The 22,515-nt window shown below is 34.5% G+C and overlaps 1 protein-coding gene across 1 annotated transcript in view; it reads right to left on the bottom strand.

The window, feature by feature from the left end:
* Window positions 1-18,090, bottom strand: part of PIGK (phosphatidylinositol glycan anchor biosynthesis class K) — a 109,632-nt gene extending 91,542 nt beyond the window's left edge. The window contains exons 1-3 of the mRNA XM_069478101.1: window positions 17,987-18,090; window positions 8,629-8,682; window positions 3,934-4,025 (exon numbers count right to left, since the gene is read on the bottom strand). Of these exons, the coding sequence (XP_069334202.1) occupies window positions 3,934-4,025; window positions 8,629-8,682; window positions 17,987-18,079 (239 nt within the window). The 5' untranslated portion in view covers window positions 18,080-18,090. The remainder of the gene's footprint in view (window positions 1-3,933; window positions 4,026-8,628; window positions 8,683-17,986) is intronic.
* Window positions 18,091-22,515: the final 4,425 nt, after the last annotated feature.

The raw sequence follows: 22,515 nt of genomic DNA on the forward strand, positions 1-22,515 counted from the left end.
AGGATGGTTTTATACCTGAGTTCTCAGTTCTGTTCCATTGGGTTATGTCTGTGTTCTTATGCCAGTACCACACTGTTTTAGTTACTATAGCCTTGTAGTGTAGCTTGAAGTCTGGTAAATTAATGCCTCCCAATTTGTTCTTTTTGCTTAAGGTTGCTTTAGCTATACAGGGTCTTCTCTGGTTCCATACGAAGTGTAGAATTATTTAACCTAAACATTTATACCCCCATAATATGCTGAAATAAAAAAAATTTAAAAAAGGAAAAAAAAGAAACTAATAATGGTGATGATGATGATGTCTTGGGGGGACATATATATTGAAAATTTTCTTTCATCAAACTTTGAGTATATAGCCATGTCAATAAAAACAATAAATAATAAAATAAATATTTCAGCACCAGAATAAATAAATAATACGCAAGTCTTAAAAAAGAGAGAATATAAACAAACTATTCATAGATGTTTCCTTTTAGTCTAGACCAATGAAGTTCCATTTAGCTATGGTTCTTTAGCATACTATTCATTCACTCATTCACTCTGCACAATATCCCAAAGAATACACTGTTGAGGAATACACAGTATCACATCCAGCCTTGAAGAAATGAGATCAACACATATAAGAAAGTACCATAAGAGAAGTATAAATAAAATATTATTTATTCAAGAAGTACCAAGAAAGCTTCAGGGACTATATAGATGGAATTTGAACATCAGAAAACTAGAAATGAGGATGAAAGAAAAGAAGCATAGAAGAAGAGACCAGAGTAAGGCAATGGACAGAGATGAATACAGGGATTAAAAAAAAGAAATGGCTAGAGCATAAAGGATTGAAATGAAGATATCAGAATGTCAGATTGGAAACTAGACTGCAAAAAGCCTTGAGTACCAGGATAAGGGATCTGAACTTTATTCTGCATACACTAAAAATTTCTGAATAAGGAGATGAAGAATAAAAGCTTTAAATTAGGAATATTTGTCTTACATGATTGAAATATAGAAAAATAGTGTCAGGTAGATTCAGAAAAGCTACTGGATTTAACTATAGAAACAGTGCATTAGTTTCTATAGTTATGTAGACCCCTACACTACATAACAGTTTATGTAGTATAGGGATCACTACATAGATTCACAACCACCCAACCTGCAGTTGAGCTAAATTATATTTTAAGAAAAATTATATAGACATTTTACTCCATGAACTTAATCTTAGGTACTCAGCCGCCCCTCCAAAAAGAGAGACAAATCTCACCCAACTTAATACTAAATGTATTTATTCCCCAGAGTAAACATGAAAGGGAGCTATCATTCTACATTCCTTCAATTCCCGTGTGCCTCTCACAGCATGAGCAACACAATTCTAGTGTTAAAGATACATATATTTTCATATAACATGGCTCCTAATCATAAGTAAGCCACTTTATCAAGTGCTCAAAGAAAATAGTAATCTGTTCTAGCACTGGAAGAAAAACTGAGCGAAGAAAGACAATACTACATCATAACCTATGTGCTATTTAAGAAAATTTCTAGAGTAATTTTGGCTCTACTTTTGCTTGACATACTGACTTGAGAACCTAACCCCTGCTTAATGCCTTTCTCCTCCTCATCTTAATCGTATTAAGCATATTGAGGTAGCTAAACAGGGATTTAGTCCAAAACAATTATTTGAGGGCAGAAAATTGCCTAAAGATAGTGAAATGTTTCAGGAAGCTAAAACCAGGCAAATAAAAACAAAATCTCCAAGGACTGGGTAAGGTTACAGAAAAAGTGTGGGCACAAAATGCAAAATACCTCTCCTGCATGAAGCTTAGGTATAAAATTGATAATAGTCAAAATGGAGAGCACTTACGAAGGTCTTGTAAGTGTGTCTTTTCACCTTTCCCCGGAACCAATGATATCCCTTTTCCCTGAGTTAATATTTTGAAATAATATTATAAAATTCTGGCAACCTATTTATTAAAATGTCTTTAATATCAGATTAACATTCTTTAAAACTTCGACTAACAAAATTTAGGGGATATAAATATTTTTACTTTTAAGTACAAACTTTAGAAGTACTTTTTAAGATTAAAAGTTTAAGTGTTTGCTTTGCACAACTGATAAAATATTTCCAAGTCATGAGTTTATTTATGTATCCAACACCTGCTGAGCACAATCTTTTCTATTGATTTCTATTTGTTAAACAGCAAATGGCTTAAATCACCAATTGCTTAAATCCCCAATTCACTCCCTTAACAATGACTTCATACACAGAGATACAGACAAGCAATCATTTGAAACAGAAATAAGCCTTTAATGAACACTATTCAGAAACCTAGGGACAAATCTACTAAACGTAATATGCAAAATACATCCTTTTGCTACCTTCTGTTTCTAAAAACTCCCTCCAAACCATACTCAAACCGTTTAAACACATTTTAATGATCAATTCGTAAAATAGACAAAGATTCACTTGCCAATGTAAAAACTATTGCTAAGCCATGCGTACTAATTCTCTGGAGTTGTATGTATATCAGATATGGAAGTAAGAGCAATTAAAAACCAAAAGACTAACCACATAGACCTGTTTGAGAAGAACCAATTGACCAATGATAAGAATTATACCCATGTACTTAAATCAATCTTCTTCTCAGACTTAATTTAATGTAATTTTGAAAATACAAATATTATCTAATTGCCTTAATTTTCAGATTAAATACAGAAATTAAAGCACAGTTTTGTCAGTTTCTCAGGCTTAAATGATCTATTTCCAATAAAATATAACTTTGTTTCCTGAGTCATTCACTGCTTCCTTTCTGTTCCTGCAGCACTTTATAGATATCTCTATTTGTTTTAGCTGTAAGTATAATACTTGAATCCTGCAAGGAAGGTACTGTTATCACTATGTAACAGATGAAAAAACGGGCTCAGTATGGTGAAGTGACTTAACCAAAATCATCACTAAAGTCAGATTTCAAACTCTTATCTGACTACAAAGTTCTTTCCACATTGCTTCACAGGTACTAAATGAATCAGACCTAAGTAAGTAAATTGACTGTAGTTTCTTGCTAAAGCTGCTTTGGTAGCAGCAAAAGCAAATCTATCATAGACAAACCAAATGTAGAGGAAATGATCTGGGTAAAAGTACAGAGGTGCTGCCTCATACCTGTACTCCCTCCCTACTAGCAGGAAATTTCCCATTTTATGAGTCTTCGTATAAGGCAGAGACCATTTCCCTACATAGAAGCTAACAATGCCACATACGCAATCTTCCAGTCACCCTGCGGCACAGACATGTTTGCTTAACCTAGACTCTGCCAATACGACATTCCCACCTAGGACTCTACAAGAGTTAGAGACAGTAAGAAGTTGGGACAGCAAAAGTTGGATTTTGGCAGCAGGAGGCAGTAGCAACATTAAATTTCCAAAGGCAACAGTAGTAGCTATGCTGTGGCTGAGTCTAGCCTTCAGCAAGATGCAGCTCATTACTGTCACCAGACTGGTTTTATGCCATGATTTTTAGCTGTGTCTTTTCTGTTATCTAGTCCTCCTTGTTCCTGACTACTTAAGACTACATTCCTAAGAATTTGGTAAACTAATCAATATGCTTTCAAAAACCCCTTTTCTGCTTGAATCAGTCAGAACTGCCTTCTGTTCCCTGCAATTAAAAACCCTGACTGAGGTATCTAATAATTAAATAAATAACTCTAAACAATTATTTTTTTTAAATCTTTTTTACCTTAGTATTTGATTATTCTTTTATATAATTTGCCATTATGGTTTTAAGTAACATCTACTTTATACACACTGGTATATTCTAACAACAACAACAACAAAAAACTTCAAATCAAGTTTCTTTATCTTTTTCAAAAACAACATAAAAATACAAATATATAATAATCATCTAACAATAATCTTTACTGAGATTCAAAGTTAAGCTTCATTAAGGTTTCTTACCTGTCCGGAATACCTAGCCTCTTGACACTTCTATAAACAGAAAGAGTATTTGCAACATGTCGATAGTTAAACCAGAATCGGGATGTACACACCTAAAGTATTAAAACAAAAATATGATTTTTATGCATCAAAATAAACCATGGACTTACAGAATATTTTTCTTTAAGTAGAATATAGAGATGTCTGAAGAAAGAGTATGCCATAATTCAGGCTTAGAAATAGCAAAGCATATAAAGAATTGTCAATAAACCATTATCCCTAAAGAGAGGTCATTTATGACTGGTATTAAATTAATAAAGACCATTCTGCTTAAGAGAAAACAAATATTTAGGGAATTTAATCAAATACTGAACCTATTCTGTTACTCTCAATTTCTGTGATTCTATAACATTCCTATTTCTAAAAAATTAAATTCTTTAGAAATCAAAGATAATGCTCATAATCTCTTCTCTTCATAGAATAGAGAATAAAATTAGCCACACTGGGTTATATTTGTTTCACTACGGATTGTTTCCTTAGTTGTAAGAAATGTAGGACACAGGCTGAAACATGACATACAAAGCATTTTTATATGCACATAACAGAATATATTGTAAAGAAGCTATTGGCCAGGCGTGGTGGCTCATGCCTGTAATCTCAGCACTTTTGGAAGCCAAGGCGGGAGCATCGCTGGAGCCCAGGAGTTCCAGACCAACCTAAGCAACATAGTGAGACCCTGTTTTTATAAAACAATGGAAAAAATTAGCCAGGCATAGTGGCGTGTGCCTATAGACCCAACTATTAATACTTGGGAGGCTGAGCCAAGAGGATTACTTGAGCCTGTGAGTTTGAGATTGCAGTGGGCTATAATGCCACGGCACTCTAGCCCAGGCAACAGAGCAAGATCCTGTCTCAAACAAAAACAAAAAAGACTCCATTGAACTGAATAGGAAATTAGAAACAATTCAAAGAAGTTTTACACTTAAGAAAAATTTCCTCAAAACTATATTAACAGCGGTAGGAAAATCTAACTCCATGACTGAGAAGTTAGTATTCTTGGGAATCCATTTTAAGGTAGGTAAACAGAGACTGAGGTTGATTGGTAGCACACCAACCTGCCATATGCCTATGGTTATAATAGGTAGAGGCAATTTTAAGAATATCATAAGTGCTCTTGTTCTTGCCAAATACAAAGGAACTACATAGGTTTTTTTTTTTTATTAAAGTAAATTTTCAACCTGGAATCCAATAAGGAAAAGAATAAAATTTTTGACCACATAAAAAGGCAAAACTCTACATGTCAAAAATACCATAAAATCATAACTTAAATGTAAAACTCAATATTATAAGGGATAACTTCCTTAATTATAACTCTATAAGAAAAAATGAACAATCTAACTTTATTAACAGGTAAATGATAAGAGCAAGTGTGTCATAACAAAAGTATTAAAAATGGCCAGTGAAATTCTTAAAGATGCTTACTCAACTTCAGTCATACTTTAAAAAATACAAACTGGATTGGTAAGTATCAAAAAGTCTGAAAATTCACAATATTGGCAAGGGAAATAGCTTACTGATGGGAATGTAAACCTTCTAATATAAACCTTAGAAGGTTAATATAAACCTTCTAAGAGAGTAATTTGCAACATATATCGAGTTTAAAAATGTACATATCTTTTGATTTAGCTTAAACAAGTATGCAAAAATATGCATTCCAGACTTTTTACTATAACATTGCTTGTAATAGCAACAACCAAAATAAAATAGCTGGAAACCAAATCACTGCCCATAAGGAGCAAAAAGTCTACAGGGTTCCTTAACTTGAAGCAAAAATAGTTTAAACAATTTATATCTAAAGTAGGCATAATAAAACCCAGTATTTTCAGTGTACCTTACCATACATAAAAGGCTTTTTTTTTCATTTATCATATTATTTAATGAGCATAAGCCTAAGAAACTGCCCTCATTTTCACCAGCAATTTACAAGACAGAAAATTAAGGTTGAAAAATAGGAGGGATCAGGATTATCACATATTCACTGAATGGAATACCAAAAAAAAGCAAGTTGTAAAAGGACATGTGGTATGACCCATTAGTCCTTTAAAAAGTAGATACAAATGTGATTATACACATTGGACATTTCTGAAATTATACACAAGAAACTGCTAATAGAGATATTACCACTAGAAAATAAAAATGAGGGTCTAAGAGAGGTGCAATAACCTTTCAGTTTATACCATTCCTCACAATACTTTTCTTTACCATGAGTATGGATTACCTTTATAATTATTTTTGTTAGAGGCAAAATGTTTGTACAAAGCAGATCCTGAGATTAAAATGGAATCCAACTTTCCTTCTATCTACCTCTGACGGCAAGTTTTCTCAGTCATTTCACAAGAGCAAAGGGGCATTTCACTTACCTCTGGTCATCTAATCAAGACTAAAAATAAATTAATTCAAACTTGGGGGGAACCTAGATTTTTAAAAATTTGAATTACATAACATTGAAAGAAATGCATTTTTAATAATTTCAATGGGACCTGGACAGATTTCATAATTTTCCAGTTAAGAAAGCACAATTTATTCAAGTCTCATTATACTAATACGTAAAACATTGGGTGAAAAACTGCAGCTGTCATGAAACACTCAGTTTCTCTTTTTCACCCTCTATTTTTCATCTGAAATCCAGGTTACTGAAATTGGAGAAGGGCTTGGTTAGAGGTTTCCCAGAGCAAGGAAGCCTTTAATGTGTGTGTAGGGACGAGCCCTTTGGCAATTGGTAGTCAGTGGACAGGCAGTTTTTCCCTCTTCTAAGAATTCCCCATAGAGAGAATAATCACAGAAGAGCCCTCAGTTTCCTGTAAAGTAAGTTTATCCTCTCAAATTGGTGGATCATGGCCTGGCTCCTGACAGTTGTCCTCACTTGAAAATAGTCATTGAAAACCTCTCTCCTTATCTCGAGAAGCTTTTGCTCAATTCCTTCAGAAAATTTCTCATGAGGGGTAGCATACAGAAGGTATTGTTTCTTGGAAAACAAGAAAATGAGCCATGAACCCATGTTATGCTATTCTATTTAAGCACAATACTATCATGTTTTAAACAAGTAAGTATAGCAACCCTATTTACTTCTAGCAACCTACAGATAACTACATGTTTTTATAAAATGATTCTCAATAAACTTACAAGACCTCAAACATTCACACAGTCTACCTTTGGTTTATTCCACACTTTTAGTTGAATTCCTCTACCCACCTTCTTTACATTCCCACTATATTCTTACTATTTGTGTTCCCCAGTTGTCTTTCTTCTCCAACGTGAGTTACTGGCTTTGAGATGCTGTACATTCTCTGCTCCCTTTCTTTTTCCCAAAAATTGCCTTCCTTTCCTGCTTCATTGAAGCTATTCTTTATTTTCTCATCGTTTCCTCCAGTCAACCCACATACCCATTTTTTCATCAAGTCAAACTTACTATATCTTTTAATCATATAAATGTCATTAAATGAAACCCCAGTAGTGAAACTATTATCCAAATATTTTCCAAGTACAGGAAAAACAAAATTGATTACATGTATTCTATTTGTGGAATTAAAAATACAAATTTATGAATCCAGAAAAATTAAAGATGGCAATTTACACCAAGGGGGTGGTAGGGGAAGGCAGAAGAAAAAAGTAGGCCACTAAGAAAACCTTACTAAGAATCAAAACAATACAAATTAAAACAAAAATTTATTAATAATTTGTTTCCCAGCAGTCAAAAAGAAAAGAAAAGTTGATAATACACGGTTGACTTGGATTTAGAAAAAAAGACACAGCCTTTTTAGAGGGTAGTCATGCACCATGACTTTAGATTTTTATCCCTAGGAATTTGTCCTAAAAAGAAAATGAGTCAAGTTCACAAAGATGTATAAATATGCATGTTCAACACAGACTTGTTAACAATACTGAAGAATTTAGAATCTAAACACCCATGAACTGGGGGTTATGGTATACTCATAAAAGAGAAAACAAGAAAGCCTTTGGAAAAGATTATATGTCACCATACCTCCTGGCAGGGAAAGATGCCCAAGATATGCCAAGGAGTTATGAAATAGCAGGTATAATATGATCCCAGTTATATAAAATCATATACCTTTATATCTTTATGCTTGTATATGAAAAGAGAGAGGGCTAGAAGAATGCTTACCAAAATATCAACTCTGGGATATGGGACTGGAAGACATTTTCCTTGTCTTTTTTTTTTTTTAAACTGAGATGAAATTCACATAACATAAAATTAATCTGTCGTTTTTTAAACTTTTCTGTATAATTTGAATTTTCTACAGTGGGCATTTATTATTTTTGTAGATAGAAAAAACAACTGAAAAAATAAAAATAGCTTACATAGAGAATATCTATAAAATATTATAGATAAGAAATACAATTATTAGTTACAAGCATTAAAATAATTCTATCTTTTACAAAATTCTTCCTTTAACAATAGCACTCCTGATTTATTCTTATATTTATTCACAGATCACCACTTGACAGATATATTAATGGCAAAGAATATTATTAGCTGATACAGTCAATTTAAAATATAGCCAAATCAAAATAAAGAATTTCTGTTATAAGATATATGAAAATAAATTTTATTTTCAAAAACTTGATTCACACAAAATTTCTCAGACACATAGCCATGTGGACAGCAAGGTATCCCCCTTCATAGAATACACTTACCAAAACGGCCCAGTTGTTTGTATGGCCACTTCTAAAGAATTGTTCTGCTTGATCCTATGAGTAAAATAAAAGCAAAATGATTAGAAGAAAATGCCACAATTCCCAGATAAAGTCCGAAAGGACAGTTAAGACTCATGGAGTTTTTACAGTTGTAATAACAATTATCCAAGTTTATGAAGATGCTTATATTTGATTTTATGGACAAAATAAAGAATTAAAAGAGCTTATAGTTTAAAATACTATAAGAAAAAAAGCCCTAAACTGGAAATCTGGAGAGTTGGGTTTCAGTCTTGCCTTAGACACTGATTAAATAGAGTAACCTTGATTAAAATACTTAACTTCCTTGAGACTCATTCTTATGTGCAAAATGAAAGCAATGTCAACCCTACATCACTGTGCTATTTTAAAGGACTCTAAAGATGTATGTGCAAGAGCTTCTGCTTTAAAAAATTGTTAAGCATGAAGCAAATGAAAATGTATTCATAAGTCACAATTTACTACTTCTCATCGCCTGAGATTTCTTAAGAAAGTATTATAGGCCGGGCGTGGTGGCTCACGCCTGTAATCCTAGCACTCTGGGAGGCCAAGGTGGGCGGATCGTTTGAGCTCAGGAGTTCGAGACCAGCCTGAGCAAGAGCGAGACCCCATCTCTACTAAAAATAGAAAGAAATTATATGGACAGCTAAAAATATATATAGAAAAAATTAGCCGGGCATGGTAGTGCATGCCTGTAGTCCCAGCTACTCGGGAGACTGAGACAGGAGGATCGCTTGAGCTCAGGAGTTTGAGGTTGCTGTGAGCTAGGCTGACGCCACGGCACTCACTCTAGCCTGGGCAACAGAGTAAGACTCTGTCTCAAAAAAAAAAAAAAGAAAGTATTATAGAAAGTATGCTCAATAGAGAATATACAATTTGTCTATTCAATAGATTTAACAAGGCTAGTGATATAATTTGGATATTTGTCCCCTCCAAATCTCCTATCAAAAGTTGATCCCCGATACTGCAGATAGGGACTTGGGGAAGGTGTTTGGGTCACAGGGGTGTATCCCTCATGATCAGCTTGGTGCTGCTATCCTTGTAGTAATGAGTGAGCTTTCACTCTATTAGTTCACATGAGAGTTGGTTGTTTAAAAGACTGTGGTACCTCTTCCTGCTCTTTTGCTCCTACTCTTGTCATGTGACACACCTGTTTCTCTTCCCATTTTGCCATGATTGGAAGCTCATTGAAGCCTTCACTAGCAGCAGATACAAGTGCCATGCTTCTTGTACAGTTTGCAGATAAATAAACCTCTTTTCTTTTTGTAAATTACCCAGCCTCAGGTATTCCTGTTTGCATAATAATGCAAACGGGACCAAAACAGTTACTATTTAAAATTGCAACCTCACCATTTTCCTTATTTATTGTCCTTATGATTTATTTTCTCCATTTTGTTTATCATCTTCTTACATTATATATAATTAACTTATTTATTGTGTGTACTATTAATTATTTGTCTCTGCTAAATACGATGTGAGCTCCAATAGGGCAGGGGCTTTCATCAGTTACATTCACTGATGTGCCCCAAGTAAGTTTAGCACACAGTAGATTCTGAATAAATTATTTTTGAATGAATGAATACATAATGCAAATGCCTTTACTGGCAGTGAGCAAAGCAAGAATCTGTTGTAGAAAACTCTACATGGTGGATAGGTTCAGAATAAGGTAGGATGGTATTACATAAAGGTTTTACTATAAAATTATAATAAAATCTTTTTTATTATTTTTATAGTCAAATAGAATTTTACTATAAAATCTCCTTTTAGGTTATACCCTGATAATCTCTCTATTAAAGTGATCACTCTCTTCAATGATAATGCAAGATGAAAATGCTTATGCCAGAAACTTCTCAAAGATTAATATTTCATTTTTAGTAATATCAGAGATAGTTTTTATCCCCATGAGTTTCTTGTAAGAAATAACAATCTCCCTACATCCTCAACCAAAATTATTGCCCACTGAACTTCTCACAGATGTCTTTTTAATCATTGAATCACTTAATAATCATTTCTGTTGATTCTCTAAAATCTCTGCAATTATGCTAACTCACTCCTTAATACTGGTCACAATATTAAACAGTAAAGATAAGACAAATGTGCTGAAACATCCATAAAGACTGCTGAGTTTCATTTTTTGCTGGGGGTTATTATTGAGAGGACTGTTTTTAAGCATTTTATCTCAAACACAGCCAGGTGTTCATCATATGCTTCTAATTTTCCATTCAGCCTTGAAATTGTGAATGACTTGTTTCATGTCTTGATTGTATGCATAACAACTAATATCCTTCCTGCTAGAATTTCATTCAACATCCATTCCTACCATATGCCAGAAATCATATTTGAACACACCAATGTATCTGATTGAGGACATTCACTAGCATTCTGCCATGTTTCACTAATCTGTTAAAGGAAGTCTGAATTATTAAAATATTTCAAGACATTACAAAGCTCCAATACCATCCTGACACCTAATGAATATCCTTTTGACTGTAAATTAAAATAGTGGATATAAACCACACTGACCTCAGATCTATTCCCAAACATTTTAATTACTAGATCAGTCAGAATGCCTGGCTTCAAATCTAGGCTCTATTACTTACTAGCTGTATAAACTTAGGAAAGTTGCTTAATGTCTCTGTGCCTCCATATCCTCATCTATAAAATGGTAATAATATTCTTTGACTCACAGAATATAGGAATAGTTGATTAGTTAAAACTGCCTGACAAATGTTAGCAGTTTTAATTTCTAGCCAACAAGAAAATTTCAGGGAGAATGAAATAAAAAGTTCCATGCAAACATGTGTCTATGTGTGTGCACGCACATGTGTGCACATAGTCATATAGAAACCCAACTATATGCTGCCTATAAGAAACTCACTTTACCTGTAAAGATACACACAGACTGAAGGTGAAGGGATAAAAAAAGATATTCCACACATATGGAAAACAAAAATGAGCAGAAGTAGCTATACTTAAATAAAACAAACTTTAAGTCAAAAACCATAGAGAGAGACAAGGAAGGTCATTATATAATGATAAAGGGAGCAATTCAGCAAGAGGATATAATAATTATAAACACATAAGCACCCAACACTGGAGCATCCAGATATATAAAGAAAATATTACTAGATCTAAAGGGAGAGATAGATGCCAACACAAAAATGGGAACTTCAACATCCCATTCTCAGCATTGGACAGATCACCTGAACAGAAAATCAACAAAGAAACATCAAATTTAAACTGCACTATAGACCACATGTACCTAATAGACATTTACAGAATATTTCATCGAATAGTGACAGAATACATATTCTTCTCATCAGCACATGGAATATTCTCCAGGACAGACCGTATGCTAGGCCACAAAACAAGCTACATCAAATTTTTAAAAATTGAAATCATATCAAGAATCTTTTCTAATCACAATGGATTAAAACTAGAAATCAATTAACAAGAGGAACTTTGGAAACTGTTCAAATACATGGTAATTAAACAACATGTTCCTGAAAGACCAATGAGTCAAGAAAGAATTTAAAAAGGAAATTTAAAAATTTCTGGAAACGAATGAAAATAGACACATAACATACCTAAACCAATAAGATACATGTAAAGCAGTACTAAGAGGGAAGTGTATAGCAATAAATGCCTATATCAAAAAATTAAAGGATTTCAAATAAACACCCTAACAATGCATCTCAAGGAACTACAGAAGCAAGACCAAACCAAACCCAAAATTAGTAGAAGGAAAGAAATAATACAGATCAGAGCAGAAACAAATGAAGTAAGAGAATAAAAAAAAAAAAAATACAAAAGATCAACAAAATGAAAAGTTTTCTGAAAAAATAAAAAAAATCAACAAAACTTTAGCTAGACTAAAGAAGATCCAAAAACATAAAATCAGAAACAAAAAAAGAGACATTACAACCGATACCACAGAAATACAAAGCATCATTAAAGAAGGTTATGAACAACTATATGCCAACAAATTGGAAAAACCTAGAGGAAACTGCTAAATTCCTGGACACACACCACCCACCTAGATTGATCCAGGAAGAAATAGAAACTTTAATCAGCCAATATTGAGTAACGAGATTGAAGCAGTAATATAAAAAGTTTCCCAAAAAAGAAAAGCCCAGGACCTAAATCCTAATCCACCTAAATTCAGTAAAGTTGTAGGGTACAAAATCAACATACAAAAATCCGTAGTCTTCCTATACACCAATAACAAACTGGCTGAAGAAAAATCAAGAAAGCAATCCCATTTACAATACCTACAAAAAAATAATAAAATATCTAGGAATAAATTTAACCAAGAAGTTAAAAGAACTCTATAATGAAAACTATAAAACTGATGAAAGAAATTGAAGAAGACACAAAAAACTGGAAAAGATGTCCATGTTTATAGGTTGGAATAATAAATACTGTATTGTTAAAATGACCACACCACCTAAAGTGATCTACAGATTCAATACAATCCCTATCAAAATACCAATGATGTTCTTCATAGAAATAGAAAAAACAATCCTAAAATCCATATGGAACCACAAAGACCTCGAATAGCTAAAGCAATCTTGAACAAAAAGAACAAAGCTGGAGGCATCACACTACCTAACTTCAAAATATACTATAAAGCTATAGTAACCAAAACAGCATGGTACTGGCATAAAAACAAATGCATAAAACAATGAAGCAGAATAGAGAACTCAGAAATAAATCCACATTATTTGTAGCCAATTGATTTTTGACAAAGGTATCAAGAAAATACATTGGGGAAAGGACCAAGTCTCTTCAATAAATGGCGCCGGGGAAACTGGATATCTATACGCAGAAGAATGAAATTAGACCTAGATCCCTATCTCTCACTATATACCATAAACTCAAAATGGATTAAAGACTTAGTGTGAAACCTGAAACCACGAAACTACTAGAAGAAAATATAGGGAAACACTTCAGGAGATTGGTCTGGGCAAAGATTCCATAATTAAGACCTCAAAATCATAGGTAACAAAAACAAAAATAGAAAAATAGGATTATATCAAACTAAAAAGTTTCTGCACAGCAAAGGAAACAACAGAGTAAAGAGATAACCAGAAGAACAGGAGAAAATATATGCAAACTATTCATCAAATAAAGGATTAATATCCAGACTATACAAGGAACTCAACAGCAAAAAATCAAATAACCCAAATAAAAGTGAGCAAACAAGTATAAAGAAAAATATTCAGCATCACTAATCATCAGGTAGCTGAAAATCAAAACCACAATGAAATATCATCTTACCTCAGTTAATATGACTATTACCAAAAAGACAAAAAATAACAAATTCTGGTGAGGATGTGGAAAAAAAGGAAGTCTTACACACTGTTAGTAGGAATGCAAATTAGCACAGCCCTTATGGAATATAGCATGGAAGTTCTTCAAAAAGCTAAAAATAGAACTATCATACGATCCAGCAATCCCACTAATAGGTATATATATCCAAAGGAAAGGAAATCAGTATGTCAATAAGATATCTGCACTCCCAGGTTTATTGTAGCACTATTCACAATAGCTAAGATATGGAATCAACCTAAGTGCCCATCAACAAATGAATGCATAAAGCAGATGTGACATATATACGTACACACACACACAATGAAATCCTATTATTCACGGCAACATGGATAAGACCAGAGGACATTACGTTGTTTTTCAGAAAAATAAATACTGCATGTTCTCACTCACATGTGAAAGGTAAAAAAGTTAATCTCATAGAAACAGAGAATAGAATAGGGGTTATTAGTAGCTGCAAAGAGTGGAGGGGAGAAGAAGATAGGGAGAGGTTGGTTAACAGACATAAAATCATAGCTAGATAGGAGGAATAAGTTCTAGTGTTCTATAGCACTTTAGGGTAACTATAGCTATTGAAAAAAAACACAATAAGTTATTGTTTGCTATAGTCATAACATTCTGAATGTTACTAGCACCAAGAAATCATAAACATGTGAGGTAATGGTACGTTAACATTACCGTGATTTGATCACTACACATTGTATACACGTATCAAAATATCACACTGTATACCATAAGTATATATAATTATCGTGTTAATTTAAAAATATATATATATGAGAGGCGTGGCTTAAAGACAGTGCAACATTAGTCAGAATGTAAAGCATGTATTTCTGGAAATTTGTAAAATATCATTAACAGATTTTAGTTTAGAGTACATAGGCATGTGACCCTCAAGAAGATCAATATTAGCTAGAATATGATTTGCTGTAGTGATCAAAGGTAAATCTTAACTACCAGCAGAGATTGAAAGAGACTGTGATCTCTTTGAAATTACTATGGTTAGGATAAAATACACTTAATATAGCAAGCTAATAACACAGTATTTCATATTAAATGAAGATATAATGGGTCTTTTGTTGTTAGGCATTGTACCTGATAAACTGTTCACATGATAAATATAGAAGAATAACCTTTAAAAAGTATGTGCGGCATATATGTGTGTGTGTGTGTGTGTGCATATATATATATATACATATATATATATGTGTGTATATATATATATATATATATATATATGAGGGCTGTCCAGAAAGTATACAGCCATATAATATGAATACATTGTGTGTGTCTATTTTATGCCCCCCCCCCAACCCTTCTCAACAGCTGCCTAGATGCTGAAGAAAGCAAGGTGCTACAGTGGATAAACCATTGGTTTGGGGATTTAAAGACCTGGGCTAAAACCTGGTCCTATGCCCCAGCTGGCTGTAAGACTGGGGTAAGTCATTTAGCTCTTTAGACTTGCCCTTTTTCATGTAGAAAATAAGAATTGACCCAAATAATCTCTAATATACCTTCCATCTCCAAAATGCTTACTTCATTAAGACTTTAGTGAAAAATTTGAGATGGCAAAACTTTTTTGTGATTGTCTAGACAAGATAGTTACTATACAGTTATTCATTCTACATATAGCAAAGGGAGCACCTATAATACGCAAAGTACCATGTAATGTACAGTGATATAAAAAAATCACTAAAAAGTATGCTGTTTTTTCTCAAGAATTCCAGAGTTTAATAAAGACAAGCATGCAAACACATTACACTACAATGTAACATTCACTAACATCACAATCACTGGGCATCTGAGTGCTCAGAATACAATGAAGGGCAAAAATTGTCACAGTACTTACCTTCAAAGAGGTTATTACCCAATTGGATAAACATACATTAAGCAGATAAACTATAAACCCTATAAAGCTGCAGTCCTCAACCCCGTACCACTCCTTTTAAGGAGTTCCGCCACCCCTTCTCCCCCTGCCCCAATCCACGGAAAAATTGTCTTCCATGAAACCAGTCCCTGGTGCCAAAAAGGTTTGGGACCATTGCTGCAAAGGAAAGACAAAACCTTATAATGAAAGAGTATGAAAGGGGCCCTAATCTGGTCAGGAAATTTTCCCTAAAGAAGTGACTTTTGGGTTAAGATCCAAAAGTTGAAGAGAAAAGAGAAGACAATTCCATACAGAGGGAATGTGGACCCTTAATGGCAGAAGGCAGCTTAAAGGTTTTGAGAAACTGAAAAAAGACTAGCATAACCAGAAGTATGAAGAGAAAGAGAGAAACAGAAAGAATTGGAACTGTAGTCAGGGGCCAAGTTGTGCAGAGCTTTGTTTGTGGGTCACGATGAAGAGTTCGTTCTTTATCTATAGGGCAACATGAAGTTGCATATGAGTGACATGATCAGATTTACATTTTAAAGTTACTCTGGTTGCAGCTTGGAGAACAGATTGGAAGAAAAAAAGAATGAGTCAAGGCAAACCAGTTAGAGGACTTCTGATCTCATCTTAAGAGATGGTGGAATAATAAATAGCACAAAGCATACATAGTAAGTAAGTGCTACAGTAGCTAAGTGTACAATTACAACAGTAAGGTAAAGGTAAGAAAAAGGAAAAGGATCTACATAGGTTATGCTTTTACTGCTCTTAGTAAATGAACAGAGGAAACAGGATGCATAAAATATGGTAATGTGAAAAAGCACAGCAATTGTGTACCTACAAAAGAGTAGTGGTGTCCAAAATGAAGTATGCAGGATAACCCACTATAATAAATGAGGAAAACAGTATAACTTCTATTTATTCATATTATGTTATGTAAAAGATATGCCATATATAAACATTTAATATATAAATTAACATTAATCATGAATATTTATAAAGTGTATGCTTAATATCTGTTTTTAACTGACAAGGTGTGTATTCAAAAAGTTTGGGGTCCACTGGTCTAAACTCAAGGTGGAGAGAAGAGGCTCCAAAATGGAAGACTGGAAAAGTAGGCTGGGATCAGATCTTAATGTTTAGACTTTATTCTGTATGCAATGGAGAAACATTTAAAAGATTTAACCAGATGAATAATCTGATCAAGCTTACATTTTATGAAGACTAATCTAGCATTAAAGTGAGGGACTATGGAAGCCTAGAGGAAACAAGATAAAATAATTGCAATAGTCTAGGCAAGAAATGATCAGAGCCTGAATTAAGCCAGTGGAACTGGAGTGCTGAAATCAATTTTAAGAGTTCAGAGTTCAGATCATAGAATTTAATGAATTAAAATTGGCATTAGTGAACTAGAATCAGAAAGTGGAATAAAGAGAGGAGTTTACTAAGATTCCCAGGTTTCTAGTTTAGGAGCAACATTTCTGGATTAAGAAATACAGGAGAAAGGGGTTATTTAGCTTTTCACAGTCTCTTTAAGAGAAGGGGGGGCGGGTATAAGCATAAAACAAATGTCTGCTAACTATCCTGGCCCCTAGCCAAATGGATATGCAGACCTGAAAATGATACTAGAGATCTCGATTGTAGAAGTGGACTGAGGAATCAGAGAACAGGGGATAGTTAAAGCAGACCAGAATGTTCTGTGGCCATGTTAAAAAAAAAAAAAAAAAAAAGGAGGAGGGAGGCTGGAGAGAAGTCCAGGGTAAAACACCGTACCCCATTTGACACCTATCAAATGAGAGTCTTGCTGTTCGTAGTAAGAAAGTACGTGCTACACTCCTGTGCTGACATTTCACCTGCTAAGGACTGCCCACACGTAGGGGCAAAGGATGAAGTCCACCGCTGTTTCTGAGGATTTCGTTCTTTTAATTTATCGTTTTAAAAGGCTGAAACAGACCGACACGGTCCTATTTGGTCCCACTGACACCCGCCCCACAGCCGAGCCTGGGTCTGACGGCTCCAGGTTTCCCTCAGCTGCTGTGTTATCTGACGTCTTCTGAAGCGCTCCCAGCCACGACACAGCCAACCTCCCAGGGCTCTGTCGTCAAAGAGCCTGACTCCTACCTCGATCTGACTAGCTGCAAAGCTGCCGAAGGACAAGAGCAACAACGCTGCCAGGGCAGTCGAGGCCCGGCCGAAGCAGTAGGTGGCGGCCATGTTTGCCTGCTTCAGACTTCCCGCACCTGGAGGGGCGGAGCAAGTGCCGTAAAGCAGAGCGGCGGGTTTCTTGTGTGTTTTATTTTTTGCGACGCCGCCCCCACCTCGTAGAGGCCGCCCGCCGCTAGTCTTTAGAAGTCAGCGCTTCCAGCTCTCTGGTTTACCGCGTAGCTGGGACAAAATATGTGGACGGTATTGACCTTTTATCTTTAACTGCGTTTTAAGTTTTTGTATTGTAAAATAGATATAACATTTAAGAAAGAAATTTGAAAGGTGAGGGGGAAAGCGCATAATCCCATAAACTTTTCAAAGTTATTTTTTCCTTTATCCCTGCCCCCCACCCTTTTTTTTCTTTTGCATACTGCTGCCAGTTCTTTGAATATATGAAGCTGGATGTGGGCAAAACAAAAGTTTTAAAAAGGTGATTGATTAGATAAATTGCATATGGGAATCTGGATGAGCGCTGCAACGCTTAGGCTTAGGGTCTACTACATAATAAAAGGTCGAACCTGGGGAAGTTAGCTAAATTTTTGTTTCTTATGTAATTGTGGAGCTAAAGCCTATCTCAAAGAGATAAGGCTCATGTATATATGTTCCAACATTATATTGAATATATGCATTCAGTTTTAAATTCTGCTTTTCATCTAGTGTGACATAAACGTTTCCATGCTGCTTCATAATCCTCACAGTTTTAATGTTTAATGGTAAGATGAAATGCCATCCATTATTGATGCCCCACAAAGTAATTGCCCCTCAACTGGACAATGCAAAGTTACTAAGTTTTACTGTGAAAATTATATTGTGAAGAGTACCTTTGTGCATTTGGCTTTTTACATCTGTTGAATTATTTTCTTTGAATAATTTTCCTGGAATAGGAATCTTGGGTCAAAAGAATCAAAAATGTTTTAATAGCTATCCATGATGTTGCTTTCCAAAGTATACAAACTTACAGTGCTATCAGAAGTCACAACCTGACACCAAATTATGCCATCTTTTTCCTTTAAATTCCTTGGTATAAAATGTTACCTCAAGGTTGTTATACTTGTTCTTTGGTTACTTTCAAGATCTGATGTTTTTTGTGTGTTTCTACACTATATATGTATATCCTCTGACGTAAATTTTCTGTTCATATATTTAGTTTTACACACGAATTTGATACCTTTATAAAGTGACATTAACCCCTGCCATATTTCATGCTATTGCTCTTCCCGTTCTCTTGTCTCTCTTTCCCTTTTGTTTTGTTCTATTGCACTTTGTGAGAGGTTTAATGCTAGATCAGGGGTGGGGAACCCTAAGGCCGCAGGTTCCCTACCCCTGTGCTAGGTAGTCAAATATTCCATTCTGTGAAGCCTAGAAACTTAACACACTACCAGAATGTCTTCCATTTATTCATTTATTCAACAAATATCTATTGGATGATAATGTACCAGGATATTGCAGCAAGAAATACTTAGAAGGTTCTTGCTCTCATGAACCTTACATTCCAATAAGGAAAGCAGACAATAGGATAAAGAAAAATGAAGGCAATAAATTCACAGTGATACAAATAAGGTAAAATAATAGAAACTGAAAGGAGACACTACTTCAGTGGGATCATCAGGGAAAACCTTCTGTAGAGACCTTTTTGATCTGAGACCGGAATGACAAGAAAAAGCTAACCATGCAAACATCTGAGGGCAAAACATTGCTAATACTTACTTTATTTTTTATTTTTTTAATGTTATGTTTAACTCTTCAACTATCTGGAATATATTTTGGTACAGGAGTCCCCATTTTATCTACAGGGGATACATTCCAAGTGTCCCTCTACTGGGCAATGCAAAGTGTTTAAGTTTTACTGTAAAAATAATATTAATATCAAGAATACTTAAAGGTTTTATTAATAAGTACAGGATACAGCTGGCTTTAACTCTAAATGAAGGACACATGAACAGATTTAATCATTCAATATCAGAAATAGTTCTTTTTAATCTGTTAATATATGAGATAGCATTGTTTATAATTTGTTTAGTTGGAATTATTAACTATAGTCTGGTTACACTAGAATTCAATTTATTCATTAACTTAAGTTATTAAGTTAATTAATTAAGGCAATTTGACAGTTAAAAGCAAAAGCAAGTATTTGATTAATCAAAATTACACACACACACAAGTAGCTATACATGTATCTCTCTTTTTTAATAAAAGTTTTTATAACTGACCCTCACAGTAAGTCTTACTGTAAAGTCTATTCATGCTATTTTTACTGTTGTTTTTCAATCAAATGATAACTAAGATTGACCCTACTGATTTTAGAATCAAAACTGGATCACAGTTTATGCTTGCCCGAGTCTCTTCTTACCTATTCCTGTTCCATGTCTTCTTTTTTCTCTCTTTTTCTTTCTCCTCTTTTCTGCACCAAAACCACAATTGTGTTATTCATTCACTCAACAGATATTTATTAAGCATCAACTATGTACCAGGTATTGTGAGAGGCACAGGCAATACAAGAGAGAGCAAAAATTAAACAAGTTCCTGCCCTCACAGAGCTCACAGTCTAGGGGAGCCAGACATTAATAATAGAAACATTTAAAAAATGTAGAAGTTTAATGGCAGAGTTCCTAGCAGGAGATCCAACCATTTAAGACAGACAAGAGTAGGTTTCTCTGAGAAATTGGACTGAGCTGAAATTAAATTAATGAGTTAATCAGGCAAAGATGGAGAAGAGCTTTCAAGGCAGAGGAAACAGCCCTTGCAAAGACCCTGTGGCAGAATGGAGCTTGGCTTATTAGAGGAACTTTTAATATGGCATTGGTCTTGCAGTTCAGAGAAGAAAAGAGAGTGACAAGATAAGGCTGAATTACTAAGCAGGTGTCACCTCCCTTCAGGGCCTTGTGGGTCAGGTTATGGATTTTGGTCTGTATCCTAAGAGATGGAAAGCCTTACAGTGGGATAGATCGTGCTGGCTCCAATGAGGAGAATGGCTGTAGGTAGAGTGTTTGAAAGGCCATTGCTATAGTCCAGGCAATGGTAGCACAGACCAGAGTGTTAAGAGTTGAAATGATGAAAAATGGGGAGAACCCATAGGAATTTTAGAATTATAACCAAAAGAACATGGTGATAGATTATATTTGGGAAGTAAGAGGACAATTTCAAGAATGACTTTTGGAGATCTGGCTTGTACAACTGAATGCATAGTAGTGCCATTTTTTTTTTAAACATAGGAAACACAGGAAGTGGAGCAGGTTTAGGATTTATATACAAATGAAGTCTGGTTTAAATATTTACCCAGAGCAATTTGGAAGACAAACTTGTATAAACCTATTATAAATACTTTTGTGACTACTAAATAAATGTTACAAAATAAAATGAGTAGAAAGGATAAATTTAATCAGGATGAGAACATGACCCTTGAGAGATATTTTACAATGTGCTTTTTACTATATAGTCTAATTGCTACCAGTGAGTCTGTTTGCTACAACAATCAGTGCCCAAAAGTGAGGGAAGCATTTCATATCTGACAGTCAAAATGTTTCTTTAGACAAGATAAAATTCAATAAAAAGAGATATAGAATAAAACATAAATAGAAAAAAGTTAATTAAAACAAAGCAAAAGGGCTTTCATTCCAATGTATTTGTATCAGTTCCTACTTCTGATTTTGATATTGGATCACCTTGAATTCGATTTCAGTTTGGCCTGAAATGCTTTTCTTCCCTCCTTCCAGAGAGCCACTTAACAATAGTTTGTTATTCTGCTGTAATCCATTTTCATCTCATGACCTTCTCATTAGCTTCAGACTAACCCATAATAACATTGCTTTAATACAAGACTAGAGCAACTGCCCTTCAAAGTCTCGTTTTTGGATATCCTGTGCTATTATAAAATGCCATAATGACCTAGACATAAGGTCATGTCAAATGCTTTAGCAATGTAAAACTTGCTGTCTCATTGATAGTGTAGTCCTCCATTGTGAATCAAGAAGCCCCTGGTTCCATTGGTACAAAACTAATTGATGGAAAGTTCAGTTGCCTGTGAGCTGAGAATCTCCTACAAATGCAGTTGATTTTATTCAGTTGTACATTGATTTTATTCATTAAGCATCTTGTGAGATTTTCTGAAATCCCAGGGACATTTAGTAGATAAATTAATTACACCATGTAAATTTAAAGTGTGGGACATCCTGAAAGACCACTCTTAGGAAGATACTGGAGTGGTGGAAAGGGAAAGGAGTGTGTGTGTGTGTTATAGAAAATTGCTAGAAGGGTACCATGGTAGGCAGAAAAGATGTGTATGTCCTAATCTCTAGAACCTGTGAATATGTTACCTTACTTGGCAAAATGGATTTTGCAAATGTGATTAAATAAGGAACTTGAGATGGGGAGATTATATTGAATTATCTGTGTAAGCCCAAGGTAATCACAGGAGTCCTTATAAGGGGAGGTCAAGAGGGACAGAG

Source organism: Eulemur rufifrons, chromosome 8 (genome assembly GCF_041146395.1).
Source record: "Eulemur rufifrons isolate Redbay chromosome 8, OSU_ERuf_1, whole genome shotgun sequence".
NCBI lineage: Eukaryota > Metazoa > Chordata > Mammalia > Primates > Lemuridae > Eulemur > Eulemur rufifrons.